The 9,581-nt window shown below is 37.4% G+C and overlaps 1 protein-coding gene across 1 annotated transcript in view; it reads right to left on the minus strand.

Annotated features, from left to right (window-relative positions):
• The window catches only part of LOC138052849 (cation-independent mannose-6-phosphate receptor-like), an 85,377-nt gene extending 76,134 nt beyond the window's left edge, over positions 1-9,243 (minus strand). The window contains exons 1-6 of the mRNA XM_068899435.1: positions 9,103-9,243; positions 8,682-8,946; positions 6,071-6,242; positions 3,100-3,395; positions 1,314-1,584; positions 271-996 (exon numbers count right to left, since the gene is read on the minus strand). Coding sequence (XP_068755536.1) covers positions 271-996; positions 1,314-1,584; positions 3,100-3,395; positions 6,071-6,242; positions 8,682-8,946; positions 9,103-9,233 — 1,861 coding nt within the window. The 5' untranslated portion in view covers positions 9,234-9,243. The remainder of the gene's footprint in view (positions 1-270; positions 997-1,313; positions 1,585-3,099; positions 3,396-6,070; positions 6,243-8,681; positions 8,947-9,102) is intronic.
• Between the last annotated feature and the right edge of the window lie 338 nt (positions 9,244-9,581).

Consider the following 9,581-nt stretch of genomic DNA (forward strand, 5'->3'; position numbering starts at 1 on the left):
TTCAATACATGTACATGTATTCATATTATAGACAACCTGCGATTTGCACGCTAGAAGAAAGGATGGAGATAAAGGAACTACTGTATTCCCTGCCTGTCACATAATTTGGAAATAGCTTACAAACTGTAGAAAGATCCTGAGACACTTCATTGTCACTCATGTCAAAATCATTCCATCTTTTCACCAAAACACATTGCCCCAACAAAATGAACTGCTATCTACATGTATTATTTTTTTTCATTGTACTGAGATCCAAAAGAAAAACTGTACCTGATTTCCAGAGAAACTCGTAGTTACAGTCATCTGCAGAACGTGCAACTAGAACAGGGGGACTCTCCAAATCTCCAGGTTGACACACAAACGTGATGGTTGACTGCCTTTTAATACTCTTTCCCGTGTTATCCTTTTTGCACTCAGAGCCTTCATTATACAGCAGTTTAATGGAGTTGTCTTGATTCAAAGAAGGAGGTAAATTGTAACTCCCCAAACTAATAACCTCTTTTGTTTTCGTTTCAATCATGCAAATGGCTGCAGCTCTATCGCATCCTTTTGTTTCCTCTTGTAGAGTTAGTTGCCCACAGACATTGATAAAAATCTTTTTTTCAGAGCTACTGCTTTCTCCGTCCAAAGCAATCCAATTTAGCTCCTTTTTCACTCTTACGAGCTCAGAGAGATCATAGCGGATGCCAGCAGGGCTCTCTACACGACAATCTGTGCCAGTGCGACGACTTGGTGGACAGGCATACTTTGTTTTCCAAACAAAATAGTAAAAACAGTAATTTTCAAAGCTGAATACAGGTTTTCCTGGGTCTTCATTGGGGCTACACTTAAACATGATGATAGTTGTTCGATTGAGTCCAGAGCTACATTTATCTCCATGTTGATAAATTAATGTTAGTTGCCTATCTGCATATTGCAGAGTCTGTTTTCTAATATCTCCTAATGACTTCCTAACTTTCCCATCGACTTTTTCTTGACAAGCCATGGTATTGGTTCCTGGAAGAAAAGTTTAAAAGAAATAATTTGTTACTCTTACTCCTTTATACAGATTTAATATGTCAATATTAGCAAAGCAGAAGATAACTGGATCAAAAAACAGTTCATTTCGTAACATACAGTACCAAAGCCAAACACCTTAATAATTCTGAGATTACTACTAGTTGTGTCTTGTCAGAATGTTCCACCCTTTTCCACAAGTATTCAGTATACAGTACATGTACCTGGCTTTCGGATACTGTAACAATTATTTTAATTCTGACTTCTTCAGTGGAAAGGCAAGTTTACTCGTCAGTGAAATGGCAGCAAATACAAACCTCTGGTTCCACAAGAATAGACAAGTGATTTACAAACATTAATGTAAACCATATATCGTGTCACTGTGCCACCTTCCTTCTCCTCGTAAGGAACTTGGTAATATGACAACCGCTCAGCAGTTAGTTTCCTCAAGTCGAAGTTGACGTATTTATTTTGTAGCACACAGGAGCTGTTAGACATGATAGCAGCCTGAGGACATGCATAGTCTGTTTCCCAGAGGACTTCAAATAAGCAGTTCGTAGCCACTGTCAACACTGGGCCTTTGTCCACCTTCAAAAAAATGGAAGTTGAACTTCAGGAGAGTACTCGCCCCCAATTGTTCAAAGGCCATAATTATAACTTTATCCAGTGGATAAGTCACTACCCAACAGTTTCAATCTGTGCAAAGAGTTAAGAATTTGCTTGAATGTGCATACTCAATGTTAAATGCAAGGTAAAATTTCCACTCTGGATACTATGAAAAGCACCGATCTGTGGAATGGGCCCCAAATTACCGAGTTACTGCCCTGCCCACTTTCATTAAACACTGATGAAATTTTTTTCCCACAGGTTTAAGGTGTACAATAATGACCACAACAATGGAAAAACACATTTTCAAAATTTATCTCTGTTTCTTTGGAAATAATTTGCAAAAAAAAACTCCCACAAAGAAACCTGTGGTGAAGTCTCACCCTTTTCTGAAAATGTCTTGTATAATCTTTATTCTCAAGTGTTCTCCAAGAGCTTTTCCATGAGTATATCTGAGCCTTCAATATGCGCTCAGTTCTGCTAATACATCTTAAGAATTTGAACAATTTACAAGCGAAAGTGGGCAGGGCAGAGACATGTAAATGAATTTTCCGCCCATTCCACAGATCGGTGGTTTTCGTAGTAGCAGCAACTTATCCACTGAATAAAGTTATCCAGCCTTCGGACAGCTGGGGCCTGAAGACAGAGTCCTGAAGACATGAAAAGCAGCAGCACTCTTGTGACACTTGGAGACTTGTTTCTACAATGTACATTCTTTCAAGGAGAGGTACCAGTTAACAATTTAAAAAAAAGGATGAAACCTTTGAGTTTGTATTTAACATGTTTCGACCGTTAGTAGAATATACAAGGCGATGGAAGCTGAATTTATAATAAACAGAAAATGCTAATGTGAAAATAGTAACAATGGAATGAAGAATATAGTATGAAAATGAATTCTACTAACTGAGGATGGCAGAAGTTTCTGTCGAAACATGTTTTACAAACTCAAAGGTTTCATCATTTTTTTTTAATTCTTTACTTGTCTGCTACTATCAAGACTAATATTATTATGAAGTACATGTGTATTATTATTAGCATACTAGGCAATCGTATTAACGTGACTGCATTTCATGATATTTCATAATCCTGTGGGACACAAAAGAACCCGCACACTTTATTACAGGATTATGATGTTCATAATCCTGTGGGACGTAAAAGAACCCGCACACTTGTCCCAAAGAGTACGGCACGTAGTTCCAGGTGTTGTGGTCTGTCTTCTGTTGTACATACATGTATATTATGGTTGGGAGGGTAAAAAAAAGGGTGCGCTTAATTTGGAGCCTCGCTGTGTTGTGCGACCCCCACCACAGACTGTTGTGGTGATTAATAAATAAATAAATAAATACATTGTATTGCATGTATTTCCTCTAAGAAAGCAACTCTACTGGGATATCCTAAAATTGCTTCAAATCCAGTGGCAAAAACAAAATTATGTACTGTTGACAATGAGACATGCCTTGAATCTATCGTGCAGAAATAATGTGGTGTACAACTTACCGAATCCTTTGGGCACTTAAAAGTTATCTTGGTCACTGCAGGTTCTTTGCAATAGCCCAGTCTCTCAGTCGAGTTGTAGAGGAGGATTATGTCATCAGAAGTACTTGACAAAGTAAGATTGCTAGCCAGGCTGATATTACCAATATCTTTTGCCAATTGCAGGTTCTTATCAATTCTACACATCGCACTGTGTTTTGGGCAACCACGAGTGTGTCCATTGGGTTTGGCAGTTATTCCTCTGCACACATTTATGTGAAAATCAAACCCAGATATTGAAGAGGCCACTTCATATCCACCTGAGATGAAAGAAGAATGGTTGGGTTTTTAAAATAATACTCAGAAGTTCTTCAATTCCTGTACATGTAGTGTGTACGGCATAATGTCTTTCGAATGGAAAATGGCCCAGTACATTCAATGTTTTAATCACAGGGAAATATTATTCCCCTCATCATGTTATTTTTTGATGCAGCGAGCAGCAAAAGTAATTTTCAAAAGTCAGAAATTAAACATGAAGTGGAAGCGAGTGCATTTCACTTGGAAACGCGCGTTGCAATTTTGTCAAACACTTCACTACAGTTGAGACAGCTATTGTGTTGCGCTGAAACTAACAAAAAAACCCAAACAATGAAAAGATAATGGGCCAATTCATACATACTAATTATCTTTGATGAAGGCGCGTTTTCCATGTGTGTGTTATAAACACAGACGCATGTGCACAATTTTCTTATGCTCGTTCCACAAGCGTTTTTTTTGGGATGCTTATTTCTGGTCTGCACTGTAGAATTAAATGATGACTACCAGTACTAGTAACTAAAACCATGGGCTAACTTCACAAAGTCATGTTTTTCCTACCCTAGTGGCCTCTACTGCTTACAAGGGGATAGTCCTAGAGACCAGGGAATCACCATCATTCTTTCATACATGATTGTAGTACACTTTATCCACACCAATGACCAAAGTGTAAGCTGCATTTATCCACTACATAATGATCATTAATTTTTGTCCAGTATCTTCAATCCTGAACCAAGCATTTAGACACTTGTCTTAGTTTGCAGGTTTTCAAAGAAAACCACAATTCCACGGATATCCCCTTCCCAACTGAACAATATTGAGTCTCTGTCAAACAAATCTGAAAAAATGTACTAACTTTGTGTCTTAACATTGTTTGGAGAAACTTTGCAGGGTTGTAGTTTTGGGTGAGAATAAACTTGCAAGTAATTTACCGAAAAAAAAGGGGTGAAGAGGAGGGTGTCCCCACCAGTTTTGGCCAGTATTGTCTAGAACCCAGGCACCCTTCTAATTTTTGGACCACTTTCTCTATAATAATTTTTGTTTTATTACTTATTGGTTAGACTTCTAGAGATTCAAGCTTGCCAAGATTTCAATTTAAGGGTTGAGTTACTACAGCATTGGGAGTCAACTTCTCAAGATGAAATTGCATCTGAATGAATTTACATTGTAATACACACAAACCAACTTTTTATCATCAGTTTGATTTAATCTACATACCTTTCTCTCTTATCTACTTTATAATTGGAGAACGTTAAAATTTAAAATTTTGGTAACTATTACCGTACAATAAGTTGAAAGAAGCTACATGTATCTATATTTCACGTTTAAAGCCAGAGCTACACATGTAAATGTGCAGTTACAAAATAGTAATACTTTTTTTGTTTTTTGTAAGCAACCTATTTAATAACAATTTATTGTAACATAAAGAGAGAAAGGTCTGTATATTAAAGTAAACTGATGACAGCATGAGTAATGCAAAAACATGTCTTTAAAAAGTTGGTTTGTGTCTTAAATTTCTGATTTGTCAATGTCACAAAGTTATTAAATTGCATTTGTTTTCACTGGCTACCAGTACTACAAGTTATTTACCCCTGACTGAGAATTCTGAACTCTTCTTTAACTAACCTTAATATATAGATTTAGCCAAGCCTAAACGAGGAGTACCGGGTTATTTATCTCATTTGCATTTGGTTGACCTATGAAACTCATTAACTTTTCTGGACTAAATTAATCACCAGTATTTAAAGCAATGTGGCTTATAACATCTCATTGTAAAGGCATAGGATTTTCAGTTTTAAAAAGGTTCAGCATAAAAATCGAGGACTTTTCCGAAAGATAACTGTACAATGTAAGTACAATTTTTTGTTAAATTCTATTAACCAATATTTCCACCAAATTTGGCTAAAAAAGAACTAAGAATCCATGAATTTTTTAGAATTTTTTTAAATTGTGTCAACACCCGTTATTTCTCCATGACGACAAACAAAGGCGACTGTGTTTGCATAATATTATTAATTACGCTTCAGACTTTGATGGGCAAAACAATAAATTATGAATAGATAATTCAAAACCTTTCTTTAACCAAACTTTCTGAATTTTTTAGTCCAAAATATGAAGTTTTAATTCATGAGAGGTTAACGTGATGATCTTACAAGCAGTTGCAAAAAGGTTGAGACACTGAACCGAAAATTCACCTCTTCTTTCTTAAAATCCTTCTTCACATCTAAAGAAAGTCCTAATGCCCCTCCTTCCCTTTCCACCTTTTTCAATGTTGATACCCTTAACCTTTAGTTTGAATACCGAGTCAAGATGGAAACAACTTTGTTTGGGGGGAAGGAGGGGTTAGGGATGCGCTGACTTGAATGACACGCATTGTACCATTATTACATATAACAGTGAGTGTCTCAACTCTTTTTGCATTGCTTTTTGCACATCTTGAATAACCAAAATACCTAGTGTACATTACCACTTAAATGTTGACACAATAAGTCATATACAATATTTGCACATTCATAGTTTTTGGCTCCACCTCGAGTTTGTAAATGTGATACAGATCTATCTGCCACTCATAATTTCTTGTATATGTTACATGGACATACCAGTAGTCTTAAAGATGTTGCCCCTGGAAATACTGAGGGAATGGCAAACTAAAAGTAGCAGTGGATAGTTAGCTGCTTACCGGTGAGACTGATTAATGGCGTAAGATCTCTAAGTTTGTTATCACGACCATACAACGAACAAGGTATCTCTGGTTCAGCATTCGCACCCTTGCAGACCTCTTTTGTCACAAACTCAAATACTGCAATACAGGTTTTTTCACTCACTATGACATCCACAAGTTGAGGTGCCCCCTGAATAAATTATTAAAAATGACAGTTCAAATTGTACACAAGTCAGATTGGATTACAAAATATAATGTTGACTTCCATAACAATTGTTTTGCCTTGGAAAGCAGACCTCTCCTCAGCTTGTCATTAACAATAAAAAGTTTTCTTATCACAATTAGCATCTTCCTCTCTTAAATTAGATTAAATTAATAAGTGCAGAAATGATACACCCTTGGAGGAGGAAGGTAGTACACTTTTCAGGGTCGACTGCGGTGATACAGTTCTAATAACCAAGCAAGGTTTCTTCAGTTGTTCTGAACCAGACGCTGATCTTTGGCGGTAAACACTGCATACCGTGTACATGTATACCTTCTGCTTCTGGGGGTGTATCATTTCTGCACTTGTTAATAATTGTACGATTAGCTACAATCTTGTACAAAACCCTTGGGAAAAATTCTAGCTTTAGCATCATTTGGAAAAATTCTAGCTTTAGCATCATTTGGCATGCACTCACAAAATATATTGGTCCTTCCCCCCTCCCCCCCCCACCCCAATACCAATGTTGATAATGTGATGGAAAATACTGTGTAAGCCATTGGTCGTTTTTTAAAACAACATTGGAATGGGGGGAGGGGGGAAGTACAGGAAAAATTTAATCTTTATCACACAGGCAAATTAGAGTGTCACATTTTTCCAAAGAGTTTTGTCCAAGATTGCAAATACAGGATACCAGTATACCAAAATGGGAAAAATTTACAGCAGATTCATTTGTCCACATACCCGGTAATCCTTTGTACCAAATATTACCACATTACATGTACATGCTGCTTAATTTGAGCTATTGTCATTTTCAATTATGGGATAATATATGTAATGAAAGCCAATTTTTTGGGACTTAACAATGGCGAACAGTGCTTAATCAGCAAGTAGCAAGTGACTACCATGGTTTTTATTGCCATTATAGAGCCAGAAAAAAACGACATATATTGCCTTCTTAGCACGCAATAAGGACATTTTTAATGCGAAAGATCATCGAAAAGTGCAACGTTTAAAAATCGTCTGTTTGTAGAATTAAAAAACACCTTTTGAGGGAAGAGAAACACACCAGAAGACGTCCAAGTAAGCTGAGTCTTTGGCAACAAGGAGTCATCATACGAAGTTCAAATGCATACTGTATGCGTCTATGACAGGGCGTATTGACGAGATTGTATTTAAAAGAAATCAAGGAGCATACCAAATACCAACTGTAAATATGTGTTGTGTCCTTGAGAGAAACAGAGAACTTTTTCATGTTGCATGGTCATGGAGACATAGTTGCATTACTAACAGTGAATGCGTGTAACACAATTTAAACAATAAATAACATAATTGTCTCAATTTTTGGTGGAATCACCTTCATGGTTTGCAATTTCACAACAGAATTAACCCAAAACGATGATTTAAGGCAGTTGGCATGATTAACAGAAGAAAATGTAGTCATTTCAATGATTAACGACGAATAACGAGCAAGTCTTGGACAAAACAATGACCATCTATTGTTTTCATTGCATCTTCCCTGTAGCATAGACCACGGTTAAAAACTTATCCTAAGGTAAGAGATGCAAAACATCTGGAACCTGGCGGGATTTCCTGTTGATGTTCCTTCGGGATTTGATAATTTAAATGAAGTGCTTGCCACCGCACAGTCAGATAAATACTACTTATTGCATTTGCAGCCTCTCTCTGTGGGGAGAAAGTTTCTTTGAATTCCCTTGAATGAAAATCATGCACATAGCCTTGCAACCAATCCATATCTAAGCGACTACAATAAGTGCGGGTCATCAACAACCTTCAGAACTGTAATACACGCAATTGTCTTCATTTGCTAACAAACGTTAAGGTACCTTTTTGTCCTCAAAACCTGCATGCAGCAGTCCAGTGACATTCAAACTACAGTGTACACCAGTATAGAGACTCCCACAAGATCTACATTTTAAATTGCCCATGGTCATTGATACTCTTTCAAGTTGATTATATTCATGAAAACATGAATTATACAATCTTGGACAAAACTCTTGGGAAAAATTCTAGCTTAAGCATCATTTGGCATAAACTCACAAAATATATTAGTCCTTCCCCCTCCCCACCCCCCCCCCCCCCCCATCCAATACCAATGTTGATAATGTGATGCAAAATACTGTGCAAGCCTTTAGTCGTTTTTTAAAACAACATTGGAATAGGGGGAGGGGGGAAAGTGGGAAGATTTAATCTCTTTATCACACAGACAAATTAGAGCGTCACATTTTCCCAACGAGTTTTGTCCAAGACTGTTAAGTGAGAAGAAATCCATGGTGATTTTTGGCCAATTTACCTGGAAATTCGAGTAGCCTCACTATCAGGGAAGGTAAACGGTTAAATGGGACAGTTTTTGAGTGGACCTTGATGTTGCTAAACAGTGAACATAATAAACAACTAATTATTTACCAGGAACTTTCCACATTTCATAAAGATCCTTGTCTTCCAAGTTTTAGCTTCAGGACCTTTCCCTACACATGGTCCACCATTATACCCAATGCTGAAGCCTGCCCCTCCATTTGTAGCATTGAAGACTTTATGATTTAAGGAGCCAAGATTTTCTCCGTTATCGCCATTGACTGTGCACACCGAACTGCCATCACAACGAGGATTGTCGACAGACTTGCACAAGTTGATAAAATAAACAGTACTGCTATTGATAATCTTCCAATCCCTGCAAAAGAAAACGTATTTCGCACTAAGGGTTACGTTGACCACGATTTTCCGCTTAACCCAAACGTGAAACTGTTACACTCAGCAGCAAGTCAGCTGGTTTCGTATCAGATGGGAACTTGTTGAAGCTCGAGTTTATTTGCTTCAAAATTCTTACCAATTAGTGATTTGGTATCGTGTATTCTCCACAGTTACAGTGCATTTTGTTGGAAGATTTGCATTAGTGTAAACCAGACAAAACAGGAACAACCACAATGGTACATAAAAGTGCTCCAAACGGTCCGCCATGTTTATTGTGGATTACACATGCGTGCCGCATAACGTCACTCTTGAAATGATCCTCACGTGACGAATATGACAAAAAAAATACCCTTGCATGACGGCATCTCTTGGAAGACGTCTTCCAAGATCTTCCAAGGGGGATTCTGATGTCGCTTTGTCGCTCATTTTTCAACCCATCTGTCGCCTATTTGGCTAGAAATAATTATCGCTGTCGATTTTTCGCTACAATACAAATGTTCCCTCAAACGTGCTTCATTTTTGCGCCTTGTAATTTTGTTCCATTTGTATCGATAATCACATGGCGACGAGTGAAATTAGGGAATATAAAGGCTCGGGAAATTATTTGATTTTGGA

This window comes from Montipora capricornis, chromosome 6, assembly GCF_036669925.1.
Source record: "Montipora capricornis isolate CH-2021 chromosome 6, ASM3666992v2, whole genome shotgun sequence".
Classification (NCBI taxonomy): domain Eukaryota; kingdom Metazoa; phylum Cnidaria; class Anthozoa; order Scleractinia; family Acroporidae; genus Montipora; species Montipora capricornis.